General features: G+C 48.4%; 1 protein-coding gene across 14 annotated transcripts in view; it reads right to left on the bottom strand.

Moving 5' to 3' along the window:
- The window catches only part of TEAD4 (TEA domain transcription factor 4), a 90,983-nt gene that overhangs the window by 42,587 nt on the left and 30,752 nt on the right, over positions 1-17,644 (bottom strand). For 13 of the 14 annotated variants that reach the window (XM_036301697.1, XM_036301698.1, XM_036301699.1 and 10 more), the window contains one exon: positions 15,930-16,184. The exons of the other annotated variant lie outside the window; for it this stretch is intronic. In XM_036301697.1, coding sequence (XP_036157590.1) covers positions 15,930-16,184 — 255 coding nt within the window. The remainder of the gene's footprint in view (positions 1-15,929; positions 16,185-17,644) is intronic. 14 annotated transcript variants of the gene reach the window in all.

The raw sequence follows: 17,644 nt of genomic DNA, 5'->3' as shown, positions 1-17,644 counted from the left end.
AGGGAGCCTGGGGAAATAAGTGCTGACACACTGACTATCCCCAGAGGAGGTCTGAGGCCCTTAACTCAGATACACAAACCCAGGCCAACCACACTTCCACTCCATGGTTCTGAGGAGAACAGTCAAAACAGGTCTACATCCTAGAGGCTGATGCTGTATCTGAGAGACCCAGGAAAAGTGCCCTGTTATCATAAATGAGATCATGAAAAGGGGTTCCCTGGGTCAAAGAGCTCACCACCCAGCTAGGGAGAGACATGTGTCCACACAATAGCTCCAGCTCATGCTACGGACAGTCAACATGCAGTGTGCTCTGAGAGCGAGTGGTCAGTTCAGGCTGGGTGGACAGGTGAGCGTTCAGTTGAACCTTGACCACTGGGAGGATTAGACCATAAAGAAGGGCATTAGGTTGGGGACAGGGAGGGAGAGAGGGTTTGAGCGGCAGCTATCACTTCCTTGCTTCAACTCTGGGGCCAGAAGGCCCAGCCACCAGCCTGCTCTGCCCTGCTGGGCTCGCTGAGCCTGGAGGGCTGTGGCTATGAGTAAGGAACCTGCTGATGCAGGGGGGAGGCAGGACGAGTGGGCTATCTGCCACCTGGGTTGTAAAAAGAGAGTACAGCCAAGGCCACGCTGGCCCCCCAGCTGACCTATACCCACTGCCAAGGCTGAATTAAGAGGCCACCCTCAGGAGGTCTCGTCTGCCAGAAGAACTGGCTGGCCTGGAAGCACCGGTCTGTCTGTGTCAGGGGGAGAGGGGAGGGAAGGACCAGACCCAGGGGACACCACCCTGTGGGCTGGCTGGTCTGTACCTAAAACCGAGATCCAGCAAGATGTCTCTTCTCAAAGCTTTCCAGGGACAGGAATTCCACAGGCTCCTTGGGCAGTCCAGTGACGTCGCACCCTATGTATCACTAGAGCACTCACGCTGCAGTTAAGAAATGCTTTTCTTCACTGGCAAGAGAGCTAAGTCAGCCCACAGGGGACTGAAAACGGGTCACAGAACTGGGAGGCGGGAGCCAGGCTCCGGCCCAGCAGCTCCACACGAGCTATGGGACCTCCGCACGTCGCTTTCCTCTATGGACCTTCAACTGCCTTCTCTTTAAATCTAGGCCCTTTAAAGGATTTCCCACCAGACTTTCCAACCGAATTTTTACAGACTTAGGAAACGGACGTTAATGTTGGCTTAATGTTAAACTGAGCTCTCTATAGCTCAGTTCCCTTTTCTGTAAAATGAATGTAAAATGCTTCAGGCCCCTGTAAGCAGTCTAATTCAGAGACCAGTCCAGGAGTAAGGAAAAGAGTGGGGCAAAGAGAAGGTTCCAGAGAGTTGGGAGGTTAGTTGCAGTGCTGAAGGATGTGGTGCTGAGAAGAACATGCTGGAGTCTCGGGGTTGGCGGGCAGCTGGAGGGATGGGGAAGGCAGGGGACACTAGCTTGGAGACCATCTGGGGTATAGTTCTAGTGCTGCTTCTCTAGCCCACACCTTGTACACAGGGAGCAGCTTATCAATTCTCTATCTTTTCCTGTTAAATTCCCAACGCCTCAAAGGAAGGGGCCACATCTCCATTCAGGTCTACATCTCCAATACCTGGCATGTATTTGTCAAATGAATGAAGAGGTGAGTCCACTAGTGAATCAGGAAGGCTCTATCTGAAGATAACTGTATCTAGAATCCAGCCACTTCTCATACCTCACCCTGCGTGGTCCAGTGCCCCCCGCTCCTGCCCTCCTGCCCACTTTCTGGCATGGACTGTGATGAAAGCCTACCTGAATTCCCTGATCCCAGTCTATTCTCAACAGTGGCCAGGGATCCTGAGGCTCAAACACCCTCCAATGGCTTACCATGTCCCTCAGATTAAAAGTGTCTAAGCCTCTACAATGTCCTGGAAGCCCCCACATGATGTGTCCACCTGGTCCCCAGCTCAGTCCCTCTTTGATCTCATGCCACCCACCATCGGGTCTCCTCGCTGTTCCTGCAACATGCCAGGCCCACTCCCACCTCAGGGCTTTTGTGCATCCTGTGCTCTGTCCCAGAGACCCACATGTCCTTGATGGCTTCTTTGCTCAGATGCCACTGTCTTGGGGACATCTTCCCTGAACACCCCACTGAAAGCTGAGATCACCTCCTGCTCACCCTTTATGCTCCAGGTTTCACTTATCTCCATAGCACCTTCTAACATACCACGTGATCGATATACTCATTTAGAGCACTGTCCATCCCCACTCCCATGGGAGGAAAGCTCCTAGAACAGGGACTTTTGTCTGTTTATTTACTTATTTATACTCTACACCAACCAGGCCAAACTCGCGGCCCAGCCAATATAATAATATGCAAGAAACATTTTAATAAAAATTCTGTAACTCGCCCTAACCGGTTTGGCTCAGCGGATAGAGTGTTGGCCTGGGGACTCAAGGGTCCCAGGTTCGATTCCAGTCAAGGGCGATTCTGGTTGTGGGCACATACCCAGTAGGGAGTGTGCAGGAGGCAGCTGATCGATGTTTCTCTCTCATCGATGTTTCTAACTCTCTCTCCCTCTCCCTTCCTCTCTGTAAAAAATCAATAAAATATATTTTAAAAAATTCCGTAACTTAATTTTTACAATATCCTGTTACACATAATCCTATCTAATAAAGAGGTAATATGCAAACTGACCATCACTCCAACACACAAGATGGCTGCCCCCATGTGGTCAAAGATTGCTGGCAGGGGAGGGCAGTTGTAGCGATCAGGCCAGCAGGGGAGGGCAGTGGGAGGGACCAGGCCTGCAGGGGAGAGCAGTTGGGGGGAACCGGGCTTGCAGGGGATGGCAGTTGGGGGGAACCAGGCCTGCAGGGAGGGCATTTAGGGGCAATCGGGCTGGCAGGGGAGTGGTTTGGGGGTGATCAGGCAGGTGAGCAGGTGGGAGCCAGCAGTCCTGGATTGGGGTCCCAGATTGGAGAGGGTGCAGGCTGGTCTGAGGGAAACACACACACACCCCCCACTGCCGCATGAATTTCGTGCACTGAGCCTCTAGTTATTAATAATGAACTACAATGTTTGCTCATGACTGATTACTATAATCCTGTTGCATTCATTTCTCTTATGCACAGACACACCATTTCTCTCCACTAATACTAGCAGCGAATATCTTAGCAGCCGACTGCCACGTCATTAGTCTTGTACTGACTTGTTTGGTGTGAGCAACCGGAAATATTTTGCTGTCGGAGAACAAGAAAAATAGGTTTATTTGCATTATGCTTATTAATTTGTGCAGTTATTCAGTGTCTAGTAAGTTAATGTTCAAGAAAAAATATTAATTTTTATTAAAATGTTCTATTATTTTATGTTAATGATTACTCATTTATTTCAGCCCTTTGTATTCTGCATGTCTCTATCGAAATAAACCTACGTTTCTATGAAAATTGAAGCTTTTGTTTTTTTGCAGTCCACATAAACTTAAACCTTGTTTATTTGGCCCGTGTTAACCTTTGAGTTTGACGTGCTTGCTCTACACCTAGAAACTGCCTGCATTAGTAGGCTCCCAATAAATATTTGTTAAATGAATGACAAGGGAAGGATGATGAGATGTTGGTTAGATGCCCCATAAAGTGCTTTAGCTTCTAAGGGAAAGGTGCGAGTTAAATAAATGAAATAACCCTTTATAGTCAAGCCTCATTTTTCTAATGTCTATACAACAAAAAGCATCTCTCAGGCAACGAGCAAAAGAGAGAATGCTTTAGTTGCTGGGGAAATCAACTATTAGCACAATTTGAAAACATAAAGAGGCCATCAAGAACCCTAATGTTGCTAAGGGTGTGAAAGAAACAATGATCACAGGCAGTTGAAGAGGTAGAAAAACTGTTGTTGATTTGGATAAAGGGAAAGCAGTTAGCCAGTGACAGCCATTTCTGAGGCTGTGATATATGAGCAAGTAAAGATGCTGCATGCTGACCTGAAAGTCGCACTCCCCCTACCCCCCCACCCCGCCCCCGCAGGTCCAAGTGCTGAAGGTGATTCCTTTAAGGCTAATAGGGGATTATTCAGTAAATTTAAGAAAAGAAGTGTTTATTTATAGATTAAACAGTACATTACACATATATTATATATAAAAAAGGCTAAAACAGGGAATCATTTGGGGGTCTGGGACAGATTAATTTACATTATTTCTAACGGGAAAAAATGATTTGGTTTTCGAACAAATCACTTCCCGAACAGCCTTCTGGAATGAATTAAGTTTGAGAGCTGAGGTTCCACTGTACTTCTGATTAGCTAGACAGAACTTTCAAAGTGCTTTCTTACTCTGGTCTCAGTTGAGTCTCTCTATACAGGAGCAAATCCAATCTAAAAATTGGAAGGCTCTCTTTGAGAAAAAAGAATTTAAAATACAAATACAAAATTAAGTTAAGAAAACCAAGATGGCGGCATAGGTTAACGCTGGAGATTGCTGCCTCAAACAACCACTTCAAAAAACAACTAAAAGACGAAACGGACATCATCCAGAACCACAGGAAGGCTGGCTGAGTGGAAATTCTACAACTAGGAGGAAAGAGAATATCATACCCAGACTCAGAGGAGGCACAGTGCTGAAGTGAAATACTCAGGTGCGGAGTACACGCGGAGCGGGCTGGAGGCGGAGGGCGCGGTTGTTGTTTTCAATGGTTGTTGTTTTCAATTGGGAGGGAGTTTCAGACTCTGAGCTCCAGATCCGGGCGAGTCTCTAGGGACCCAGACTCAAACGGGAGAAGTGGGACTGTCTGGCTTCGGTTGGAACTCGAAGGCAGCTTTCTCTCCGAGGTTTGCAGTGGTTGCTGGGACTCTGTGAGGCAGAGCCCCTAGGGACGGGACTGAGAACAGCCATAACTGCTCGCTTCACTCTGCCCCGCCCAAGCCCTGCGCAGAGCCATTTGTCGGATAGCCTCAGGCAAACTCTAGATTAGCACCGCCCTAGAGATCCAGAACAGAAGCTCTCCCACTGCAGACACAGCGGACTCTCATAGCCAGTTAGCCTGGAGGTCAAATCACCCCCGGTATTGCCGACAACAATCAAGGCTTAACTACAACAAGACTGCGCACAAAGACCACTAGGGAGTGCACCAAGAAAGCATAAAAAATGCGGAGACAAAGAAACAGGACAAAACTGTCAATGGAGGATATTGAGTTCAGAACAACACTTTTAAGGTCTCTTAAGAACTGTCTAGAAGCCACCGATAAATGTAGTCAGATCCTCAAGAAATCTAATGAGACCCTCGATGTTGTGATAAAGAACCAACTAGAAATTAAGCATACACGGACTGAAATAACGAATACTATACAGACTCCCAACAGCAGACTAGAAGAGCGCAAGAATCAAGGCAAAGATTTGAAATGCGAAGAAGCAAAAAACACCCAACCAGAAAAGCAAAATGAAAAAAGAATCCGAAAATACGAAGATAGTGTAAGGAGCCTCTGGGACAGCTTCAAGCGTACCAACATCCGAATTATAGGGGTGCCAGAAGATGAGAGAGAGCAAGATATTGAAAACCTATTTGAAGAAATAACGACAGAAAACTTCCCCTACCTGGTGAAAGAAATAGACTTACAGGTCCAGGAAGTACAGAGAACCCCAAACAAAAGGAATCCAAAGAGGACCACACCAAGACACATCATAATTAAAATGCCAAGAGCAAAAGACAAAGAGAGAATCTTAAAAGCAGTAAGAGAAAGAAACTCAGTTACCTACATGGGAATACCCATACAACTGTCAGCTGATTTCTCAACAGAAACTTTGCAGGCCAGAAGGGAATGCCAAGAAATATTCAAAGTGATGAATACCAAGAACCTACAACCAAGATTACTTTATCCAGCAAAGCTATCATTCAGAATTGAAGGCTAGATAAAGAGCTTCACAGATAAGGAAAAGCTAAAGGAGTTCATCACCAGCAAACCAGTATTATATGAAATGCTGAAAGATATCCTTTAAGAAGAGGAAGAAGAAGAAAAAGGTAAAGATACAAATTATGAACAACAAACATGCATCTATCAGCAAGTGAATCTAAGAATCAAGTGAATAAATAATCTGGTGATCATAATAGAATCAGGGACATAGAAAGGGAATGGACTGACTATTCTTGGGGGGCAAAGGGGTGTGGGAGATGCGGGAAGGGACTGGACAAAAATCGTGCACCTATGGATGAGGACAGTGGGTGGGGAGTGAGGGCGGAGGGTGGGGCGGGAGCTGGGAGGAGGGGAGTTATGGGGGGAAAAAAGAGGAACAAATGTAATAATCTGAACAATAAAGATTTAATTAAAAAAAAAAGAAAAAAAATTAAGTTAAGATCACTTTAGGTTAAGATGGGGATGTTCACACTCTTGATGGTGCTGACGGCTTCACAGGTATATACATCTGTCAAAACTTATCAAACGGTCCACTTTAAATATGTATAGTTTAGTGTACACTGACTATACGTCAATGAAACTACTTTACAAATTAAAAATAGTTTAGGGATTTGGAAGAGGCCCATGCAAGCATGAGCCTCATTTAACTTCATAGAAAACCCATCTCCTCCCTACAAAAAGGCACGCAATTATACCTGTTTGCCAGAAGAGGAAACAGGTCAGAAAATCTCACCCAGACCACCCACCAGCAGGTCTAGGACTGACTGCCTGGGTGTGAGCCCTGGCTCAGCCACTGCAAGTGACACAGAGCCTTGCACAGAGAAGATGCTCGGTGAATGGGAACTCCTGGCCCGCCCAGAGGTGTCTCCTCTGCAGCTGAGGAGCCCATGCCCTTCACAGGGGCTGAGACCCTTCCTCCAGACATCCTGTGCAAGGAGCCTCAGAACATGAAGACGGAGTCCCACTCAACCCCACAACTACCTCTGCCCTCAGAGCAGCATTCAGGAGCTCTACTACCCCACAGGCCACCTTGACCCTGGGAAAGAGGTCAGCAGTGGGCCAAGGAGCCAAACGCAAGGGGTCTAAGTCTGGCTAAGCTGACTGTGGATGTTTCAGATTGTGTTTCTTCCCTCCCTTTCTCTGGAGCTGCACTCTCCGCTCCCTTGCAGGCTCATCTCAGACCGCTTCTATCCAGTCTCATGCTACTTGTTGGAAGTAATGCTAGCAGTTGAGAATTCCCTCCTGGGTGGGACTGAAGTGCTGGGTTTCTGTGGGTATACTGAGCCAAGAGGGACCAAACAGCTTCCTTCCTGCAATCAGAGTTCCTCCAGAGGTCAACCCAGCCATTCTACTGCCTCCAGGCCAGCTGACATCTAATCTAGGCTTAGCTCCTCTCACCCTTGTAATAATAGTAACAATAATGAACACGTATTGAGCACTGACATGTGCCAGGTACGTGCGCAAACAAAGAATGTATACTCTAACAGCTTTATTTGCACTTGCCCTTTCAATCTTTACAATCGCTTTATGTAGCTGGTACTGTCACCTTCCCTTTACAGACAGGGAACCTGAGGTGCGGAACTTGTTCAAGGTCACAGACCAGCATGTGTTTGAGATTCAAACCCATGCAGTCTGGTTCCAGAGTCTGTCTCTTAACTAATGCACAGCATTACTTCTATTTAACATGGGATGGAGCTCTATCTCTTGCAGAAGCAGGGGCTGGACCAGGTGACCCCAGATGGTCTGTCTAGCCTAAGGAAGAATAAACTGAAGCCCATAGAGAGAATGTGATTTATTCAATGTCACAGTTTCTTAGGGTCCCACGGGCCACAAAATATCCATTTCTAAGACTTCACAACTATTCCACAATGACTGTTTTTTCCTATGGATGCCCGCCCCTGGCTGGGATAGTAGCTTCCTCTGCAAGACACCATTCTGTTCCTCCTCTCTGTACCGAACCCCAATTCTCTGGGACTCTTCATGAAGTCAGTCCTTGGTGATGTCTGACTGCCCCTCGCCCTGACCCAGGCCCAAGAGCCTGCCCACCTACTGTCACTCTCTCATGGAGTGTGGTACCCAGAGCTGATGGAAGCCAATGGGCTCTAAGTAATGTAGACATCAAGAAGCCCAGAGAGTCAGGGGTAAAGGCAGAGAGAAGTAGGGAGCATGTACCCAGAGGTAGAGCCCTGAAACCACAGTGAAGGCAGCCAAGAAGAGCAAGGACAGTCAGAAACTAGTAGAAAATCCAGGAGTCAGTGCGAGGGAAAGACACCTATATCCTGACCCAGCTCTGCCACTAGATGTAAGACCCCGGGCCTTTTCCCCTCTAGTGGGTGAGAGCACATGCTGGGGCAGCAGGAGGCCAGCCTGGACCTTGGTGGAGGCCAGTTGGGCAGTTGGGCATTGCAATGTGGCAGGTGGCTTTGGCCAACCCCAGAGAAGACCTGGGTGGGGCTAGGAAGGACACCCACCAGACCCTGGTCCATCTGTCAGAGGACATGTGTCCAACAATCCCCAGCTCACATCCACGGCCCCACCCTACCAGGGTGAGGACTGCTGATGGAGAAGGGAGCCTTGGACTCCTCACAAGCTGACGGTAGGGTGTTCCCAATGTAGGATCCACAGGTCACCACCACCTTCTCCCAACCTTCCCTACACACCCTGCCAACCACCCCAGGCTTTTCCTCAGCCATATATTACCACTAAAATTGCTATCCCACCTGCAAAATCCTGTCTTAGTCATTTCTGTATCTCTTTTCCTCTGTACTGACTCCCTTTCTATATCAGCCCTCCCTTGCCACATATTAAATGACAAAGTAAGTAAAGCACCTGCCACTTAGCAGAAGGTCAGTAAAGAAAGCTATTACTGTTCATATAGTTAATAAGATCCTGTTATAACTTATGTTATTTGTTTTCAAAACTGGAATGGGCTGAGAACTTGAGGGCAGGAGCCTCATCACCCAATGAGCTCTCCATCTCACCTCTGCAGACTAGGACGGGGAGGAGGCTGGCCCTTCCTCCACAACCAGCCCAATCCCTATGTCCAGGGATCAGCTGAAGCCATAAACACCTGCAGGAGGAGGAGGCTATTTGTGGAGAAACTTGTGCCTGAAGCCTGAGAAGGCAGTGATTAGGCCTGACATCTGAGCTAGTACCACCATTGTCCCTGGAGGGCTCTGAGGCTCCTGGTGAAATCTTACCCAGGCTTCAAGGCAACCGGCCCAAGAAACTCCCTGGATTGCCCCCCAAGTGGGTGTGCCCACCCCTGCCTCCAAGCCCTGGTCATGGGGTCTGCACCTTTCTCACAGTACTTGTCCAAAGCCACTGAGCTCTTGTCTGACTCCCTCAATCAAATGTGAGCTCCTGAGGGCAGACATGTCCCAGTCAGCTCTATACCCAAGTACCGTTCACTGGGCACCTCTTCTGTGCTCTCCTCCCAGGAGCAGCACTAAAAGGTAGTGTCTTCTTCCCATAAACATGTGAGAAGAACCTCAACATCACTAATCATTAGGGAAATGCAAATCAAAACCATGAGGCACCACTTCATGCCCACAAGGATGACTCTTTAAAAAAATGGAAAATAATAAGTGTTGACAAGGATGTGAAGAAATTGGAACCCTTCTGCATTGCTGGTAGAATGTAAAATGGTGCAGCCACTGTGGAAGATAGTGTGGCAGGCAGTTCCTCAAAAATTAAAGAATTAGCACATGATCCAGCAATTCCACCTCTAGGTATATACCCAAAAGAACTGAATGCAGAAACTCAGATACCTGTACACCTATGTTCATTGCAACAATATTCACAACAGCCAAAAGGTAGAAACACCCAAGTGTCCATCAACAGGAAAACAGATAAGCAAAATGTGGTATATCCTTACAGCAGAGAGTACGATAAAGAATAGACATACGCTACAACACAGATGAACCTTGAAGATATTGTGCTAAGTGAAATAAGTCCAACACAAAAGGACAAATACTGCATAATTCTACTTCTATAAAGTACCTAGAATACTCAAATTCATAAACAGAAAATCGAATAGAAGTTACCAGGCTGTTAACTGGTTTGGCTCAGTGGATTGAGCGTCCGCCTGCAGGCTGAACAGTCCCGGGTTTGATCCCAGTAGGGGGCGTGCAGGAGGCAGCCGATTAAACATGTCTCATCACTGATGTTTCTCTCTCCCTCTCCCTTCCTCTCTGAAATCAATAAAAATATATTTTAAAAAGAGAGAAGAAGTTACCGGGCTGGAGGAGAAGAGAAAGGGGATTTAGTATTTAATTGGGTGTGGAGTTTCTGTTGGGGAGCATGAAAGAGTTCTGGAGACAGATGGTGGTGATGGCAGCTCCACAATGTAAACGTATTTAATGCCACTGAACTTAAAAATGATTAAAATGGTGAAATTTATGTAACGTATATTTTCCCCACAATAAAATAAATATACACCCCAAAAGGTAGTATCATTATCATCCCCATTTTACAAATGAGGAAACTGGTGCTGAGAACACCTTGCCCACGGTCACACTGGCTACTGGAACAGACAGCGAACTGGCAGCTCAGCTCACATCATCACGCCTCCAGAAGCACAGGTCTGGGTTCTAAGCCAGAAAGGAGAGCATGGAAGGAGCTGGAAACCGAAGGTGACCAAGCAAAGGGGAGGGAAGGATTCAAGGAACGTGGCGAGGGGGTGGGTAGGGGAGAAGCTCGGCTGAGGCTCCCTGGACCTGTGTCCTATCGTCACAATGACACGAGCCCCAGTTGGGTCCAGTCCCTACTCTACCTCTCATTAGCTGTGTAACACATCCAAAATGAGGATTCCCTTCCCCTCTGGCAGTCTGTTATCACAGTGCTTTGTCCAGCTCTCCCAAAATCACCATGCAAAGTCCCGTCTCTGGGCCAATGCTCATTCCCTTCTGTCTGAGCACACACCTCCCTCCTCTACCAGCTCAAGTGCCACTTCCTTCCATTAAAATTCCCTTTGGTTTAATGGCTGTGTGCAATGTAAGTGTCATTAATTTACTTTCCAAAGATGTTTCTCCTGCCTCTCCCCTTAAACTATGAAATAGTTTAGACCACAGACCTCAGGCCAAGCCTGGTTCAGAGTGGTGGGCATGTGTTAAGAACTGACCGACTGCTAACAGGAATGGGCAGTCTAGGCCACAGGCACCTGGTCAAAGAAGAAAGCAAGGAGAAGAGAAGCAGAGAGACATACGGAGAGAGAAGAGAGGCAGAAAGATTTAAGAGCAACCGCCAGGAGGGCAAGAGGCATGGGGGGCAAAAAGGGATGCAGAGGAAGACAGAACCAGCCACAGGCTCTTGCAAGCAGGAGGGAGAAAGCAAGACAGCAGGGCCAGGGCAGAGCTGTTGGAGAGGGAAAGGCAGAGTGTGAGGGCAGATGGAGGAGAGAAGTTTGCCCCATGCTTACCGCCCCACACCTGCCCATGGGGCCAGAGGCCAAGGCCTGGCTGAAGGCAGTCAGAATGACCAGCGTGTGTCAGTGCCAGGGCAAGGGTTACACAGTGACAGGGCAAAAATGAAAGCAGCAGTGAAAAGGAGAGGGCTAGCAGCCCTGGCCTGGAAACCGGTCCACAAGTGTGGGAGGCTGGGCTCAGAAATAACAGGCGTTAATCTCTCCTGCGGCTGTGCACGGCATCTGCATGTCTGCCTGGCCATTGACAGTGTGCTTCTCTGGGCGCCCAGGACCAGGGCTGAGAGCAGGCCTACTCCTGTCCTCAGAGTTGGCAGGTCTAGAACCTTCGTCTGAGCACTCTAGAGTCAGTTTGTCCTTCTGCCGAGCCTTCTTCCTGCTGCTTGTTCTCAGCTCCCACCCTGTGCCCCACTGGACCGCCACCTGGAAAACCGCAGATGGCCTCTAGATGTGGGTGAGTGTAAAGACCAGGGCTCTCCGTTAGCCTGCGGACTGAAGGGTCCCAGGTTTGATTCTGGCCAAGGGCACATGCCCAGGTTGTGGGCTCAATCCCCAGTACGGGGCGTGCAGGAGGCAGCCAATCAATGATTCTCTCTCATCATTGATGTTCTGTCTCTCTCCCTCTCCCTTCCTCTCTGAAATCAATAAAGAAATATAATTTTAAAAAAAAGAAAAATAAAGACCAGGGCTCTCAGGGGCTCGGGCACAGGAGGATCCCCGAAGGGAGATGAGAAGACGGAGGACAGCAGCCTCAGTGAGATGTTTGAGTCAGCTTGGCAGCTTGGCCCTCTGCCTCTGCCTCCCTGGGGTCCATCCCACACACTGGGCCTGAGCTCAGAGCTATATATACCTCCCAGATGGACAGGAGCCCCTCTACCAACTCCCTGCGCAGTCCTTCCTTGGCCCAGACCTCATGCCAGGTAAGAAGAGATGAGGATAAGCCCACGTCTGGACCCTAGCAGGATCTGTACTCACGTAGGACAGGTGCTGTGGGGGCTGGGTGAGTCAGCAACACTGCCAAGCAGCCTTCAGCCCGAGCCCAGAGCCTGACCCACCTGGGGCTGGGCTAAGCAGAAAGCTAAGCAGGGGAGAAGACAGGAGCAGGTGGGAGGCTTTGTACAGCTCACAAAGGCCACTCAGGGCAATAGGGGAGCACTATATGAGGAGGCAGGAGAACTGGGCTCTAGCCCCGGCTCTCTCGCTTACTACCTCAGAGACTCTGGGATAAACTCTGGCCTCTCTGAGCTTCCCTCTGCATCTGCAAACAAAGTTTATAATTCCTCCTTCCCTTGAAAACATCAAAGGGATAACTGATATTAGAGGCCACTGAGTGCTCCTGTCTTAGCATAACTAGGTGGCTCCTGGGCTCTCTCCTCCTCCCAGGTTAATCTCTGTGCCATCCCCCCACCCTGTGGCCTCCTGGTCTTTCTGCATAGGGGGCAGCAACATGGCCAGGACAGTTTGCCAAACACCCTTTTCATCCTGCTCCACCGCCACCCCCCTTCTCAACAGCTCTCCTCCTTCCAAACAATTCTAACCCAAGGTCTGTCTGAAGTCCACAGACTTGCCTTTACTAAACCCTGGTCCAGGCACCACCATCTGGAGACGTAATATAAAGTCTCTTAACCCAATTCTCTTACAGGTAAAGTGAGAATAGAAATATCTACCCATAGAAACTAAATAAAACTAAGATCCACCCAAATGTCCATCAACAGATGAATGGATAAACAAAACGTGGTCTGTCCATACAATGGAATGTTAGTAAGTAAATCAAGCCAGACACAAAAAGACAAATACTGTATGATTCCTCCTCTATGAGGTACCTAAAGCAGTCATATCCACAGAGAAAGAAAGCAGAGTGGTGGGGCTGCCAGGGCTGGGGAAAGGGGTGAGTGAGGAGTTAGCATTTAATGGGTACAGAGGTTCAGGGGGGATGATAATAAAGTTCTGGAGGTAGATGGTGGTGATGGTTGCACAACAATGGGGATGTACTTCATGCCACTGAACTGTACACTAATGGTTAAAAAGGCAAATATTATATACTTTTTGCCACACACACAAAGAAACAGCTCAGCACCCAGAGTCTGGTGCACCATAGCACTCAACTAAATAAACGTCTGCTGGTTCTGCCACATTCCGTACCTCCATGGGCCTTCCCAGAGGCCTGAAAGCAACCTCAGCTCATTCCCTTTGCTAAATGCTTCTTGCACACTTGTTTGCCCAACAATTTGTCCCTTTAAAGCACAAAGACGTATCCTGCGAAGAGTCCTATGCACAAGTTATGGCTTTCCATCCAGGGACCCTGACAGCTCTCCAGCTAAACTACACGCCCCCCGGCCCCCCGCCTCCCCCTTACCCCTTCTCACCTCAGCTCATGATCAATACCATCCCACTCTCCACCAAAGGAGTGGAAAGAGCCTAGGGTCCCAGAGCCTGTTTCTCACCAGCTCCATGGGAGTGACCTATGAAAAGCACCCAATCCGACAACCGGCACCCAACAGGTGCTCCCTACATATCAGCGCTCACCTCCATGAACACATTGTTTGCGGGTAGTTTTTATCGCGCGCTAACAGGTGGCGCGGGCCATTTTAGCTAATTTTTTGCGCAAATGGCAACGTTCAGTAAAATTACGATAACTTTAGTTTATGTATTTATACGTTACCTGCATTCTACCGCTAGTCTATAAAAAACATATTAATACGTGTCCCACGCTCTACTACACTGGTAGAACGTATAAATACGTAAAACGTATAAATACATTTCCCGCATACAATGTGTGAAGCTTCCACAGGGGCCAAAAGAAGCAATAATCAAAAAGGGAAATGGTTAGAGTAGGAGTGGTACAAGGGGCTGACCCAGGGCATGGGAGCCCACAAAAGTAAGAGAGACTGTGGGAACCAAGCATAGCCATGATGATGGGCTGGTAAGAAGAGATGAGTAGTCCTAGCCGGATTGGCTCAGTGGATAAAGCGTCGGCCTGCGGACTGAAGGGTCCCGGGTTCGATTCCGGTCAAGGGCACATGCCCAGGTTGTGGGCTCTGTCCCTGGTGGGGGGCATGCAGGAGGCAGCCAATCAATGATTGTCTCTCGTCATTGATGTTTCTATCTCTCTCCCTCTCCATTATTCTCTGAAATAAATAAAAATATATTAAAAAGAAGACATGAGCAGTTTACTGGTGACTGCGGAGCAGACCTAGAGCTTGCTTCCCAACAAGCAAAAGAAAGAGAAGACCTCAAATTGGCCTTGTAGGGAAGGTTAAAGCATAGAGTAGAAGAGGCTTGAGAGCTCCATGACTCCCTGGGCCAGTAAACAACCAGATTTGAGTTTAGTCAGCTGAATTAAGCTGAATAGTGTGCCCCCAAAATTCTTGTCCACTGAGAACCTCAGAATGTGACCTTATTAGGAAATAGGGTCTTCACAGGTGTAATTAGTTAAGGTGAAGTCATATTGGATTAGGGTGGGCCCCGGTCCAAGGACTGGTGCCCTAATAAGAATATGAGAAGATACAGAGACAGACACAGAAGGAGCACGGCCATGTGACAGCCGAGTCAGAGGTGGGAGTGATGCAGCTAACAGCCACGGAACGGCAAGGACTGCCAGCAAGCACCAGAAGGCAGGAGAGAGGCATGGAGCGCATTCTCCCTCAGACCCTCAAAAGGAACCCGCCCAAGGACACCTGGATTTCACACATTTGGCCTCCTGAACTGCTGTTTTAAGCCACTCATTTGTGGTAATTTCTTACAGCACCCCTAGGCGACAACACAGCAGCCCCACGGGGGATCTGTGCTGAGAAGGGAGAACCTGCGTGGAAACCCCCAGGGTGGGCTCCTGGACTAGAACCAGCTTGTTGGAAGCCAGGGTGGAGCCCTCTGTTCTCAGGGGCTTTGGCCAGTTCCGGGGACCCTCTCAGCTCCAGTGCTTCAAGCTGAGGGCCCAGGGGGCTTTCCAATGGGAATGAAAGCCTGACTTGGGCCTTCCAACAGCTGCTCCGTTGTTGTTTTACTTTCCCAGATACCCTTTCTTCCATCCAAAATCAATCCCACGTGGCTGCTGGACAGTTTCTATATCTGTACATTCCGCATCCTCAGGCGCTCAGGAAGACCGAGCCTTCCTAGATGCCTCCCAGCGGAAGGGACCTTTCCTGAGGAAGGTCTGCAGCACTCTGCTGGATTCCCTCCTGACCCACTCCGCCTGCCTGGTCGTCAGCTACATGTGTGGCCACGCCTCACCCACCATATTGAGAGCAGGGACTAGATCTGCCCACCACACCTGGAACACAGAAGGCTCATGAAGGAGGGAATGAGTCCAGGAACCACCTCCGTGACCACCCTTCACAGCCAAGGTGGGGAGCTGGAAGATGAGGCATTTGCCTGAGGGATGGCTTGTGGGATGTTTCCAGTATTTTACTCCTTTCCCAAGTCTCCCACTACCCCAGCTCCTCACACACTCAAAGACTTCTCCTCAGATGCCCTCCCATCCCTTGAGAACCCAGCTCAGAAGAAAGCAGTGTCCACCTTTAGAAACGCCAAGAGATCATCCCCCTCCCTCATTGGAGGGGACCCCAAGGTTGCTGCGCCTCACGCCTTGCCTAGATTCTATTTCCAGAGCTGGACCATGAGGTCAGGGGCCTGCTGCCCCACCCCACAGGGTCCTTACCGTACATCTTGCCCTCATCCGACAGAATGATCTTGCGCCGGCCACAGGGTGGGTAGATGGCCAGGGCCTCCTGGAAGCTCTGCTCAATGTCCGGGCTCCAAACACCCTCCGCATCATTGTCAATGGGCTTGTCCAATGCCTGACTGCCCCCAGAGACGTTGCTCCCCTCAGGGGAGTTAGGAGAGCTCCACTCGTTGGAGGTAATGGTGCCGGCCTTGCCCTCCAAGGCTCCGCTTGGAGGAGCGCCTGTTGGACCTGTTTGGGCAGAAACCACAGTATTGGTGGAAGAACTAGGTGGGCCATGGGACATGGGTACCCAGGGAGTGCCAGGCCCACGACCAGCTGCTCTTCCTTGACAGGCCACTCACCACACAGGAACTTGGAGGGAAAAGGCCAGGGATTCTAGGAGACAAAGAGTAAAATGCAAGGTCTAGGACGATCAGAGGCCTAGGATCAGGCAGGTCACCTCCCCTCTGTAGACCTCAGCTTCCTACCTGTCAAATGAGCACAATGACCTGGGCAATCTCTAATCGCAGCTCCAAGAACCCAGACAGGGCTGGGAAGTAGGAGACAAGGATGGTCTGGCATTAAATCAATTATGGACAAAAAGGACGAAAAACACTCTGTGCTGCCCCGCCGGTGTGGCTCAGTGGTTGAATGTTGACCTATGAACCAGGAGGTTACAATATGATTCCTGGTGAAGGTACATGCCTGGGTTGCGGGCTTGATTCCCGGTGCAGGGAAGGGAAGTGGGTGCAGGAGGCAACCAATCAATGATTTTCTCTCATCATTGATGTTTCTATCTCTCTCTCTCCCTCTTCCTTTCTCTCTGAAATCAATAAAAAAATATTTAAAAACAAAACAAACACTGTGTGCTGCTGGCAGGAATATCAAATGGTACAGCCTGTGGGAGACAATATGGAGGGTCCTCAAAAAATTAAAACTAGAACTATCATGTGATCCAGCAATCCCTCTTCTAGGTATATATATCTGAAAGAACTGAAAGCAGGGTCCTGAAGATATATCTGTACACTCATGTTTATAGCAGCATTATTCACAATACCCAAGAGGTGGAGCAACCCAAGTATCCACAGATGGATAATGGATGAACAAAATGTGATATAGACATACAATGAAATATTACTCAGCCTTAAAAAAGAAGAAAATTCTGTCACATGCCACAACATGGATGAGCCTTGAGGACATCATGCTAAGTGAAATAAGTCAGCCACAAAAAGACAAATACTTGTCCACTTATATGGAGTATCCAGAGTAGTCAAATCCATAGAGACAGAAAGTAGCATGGTGGTTGCCAGGGGCTGGGGAGAGGAGGAAAGGAGAGTTGGTGTTCATGAGTATAGAGTTTCAGTTTTACAAGAAAAAATGTTCTGGAGATCTGCTGCACAACAATGTGAATATACATTTAACACCACTGAGCTATAGACTTAAAAATGGTTAATATGATAAACGTTATGTGTTTTACCACAATTAAAACTTTAAATTTAATTTAAAAAGTATGTCAAGTAAAATGCAGTTCACCATTCTCTATGACATTCAGCTTTGTCTGTTTTTATTTTTTATTTTCGGTTAATCCCCACCAGAGGATTTTTTTTTCCCATTGATTTTTATAGACAATGGAAGGGAGGGAGGGAGAGAGGAGGATAGAGAAACATTGATATGAGAAAGACACATCAACTGGTTGCCTCCTGCACGTG

The sequence above is a fragment of the Myotis myotis genome, unplaced genomic scaffold (assembly GCF_014108235.1).
Source record: "Myotis myotis isolate mMyoMyo1 unplaced genomic scaffold, mMyoMyo1.p scaffold_m19_p_3, whole genome shotgun sequence".
Lineage (NCBI taxonomy): Eukaryota > Metazoa > Chordata > Mammalia > Chiroptera > Vespertilionidae > Myotis > Myotis myotis.
This window is presented reverse-complemented; position numbering and strand designations above follow the sequence as displayed.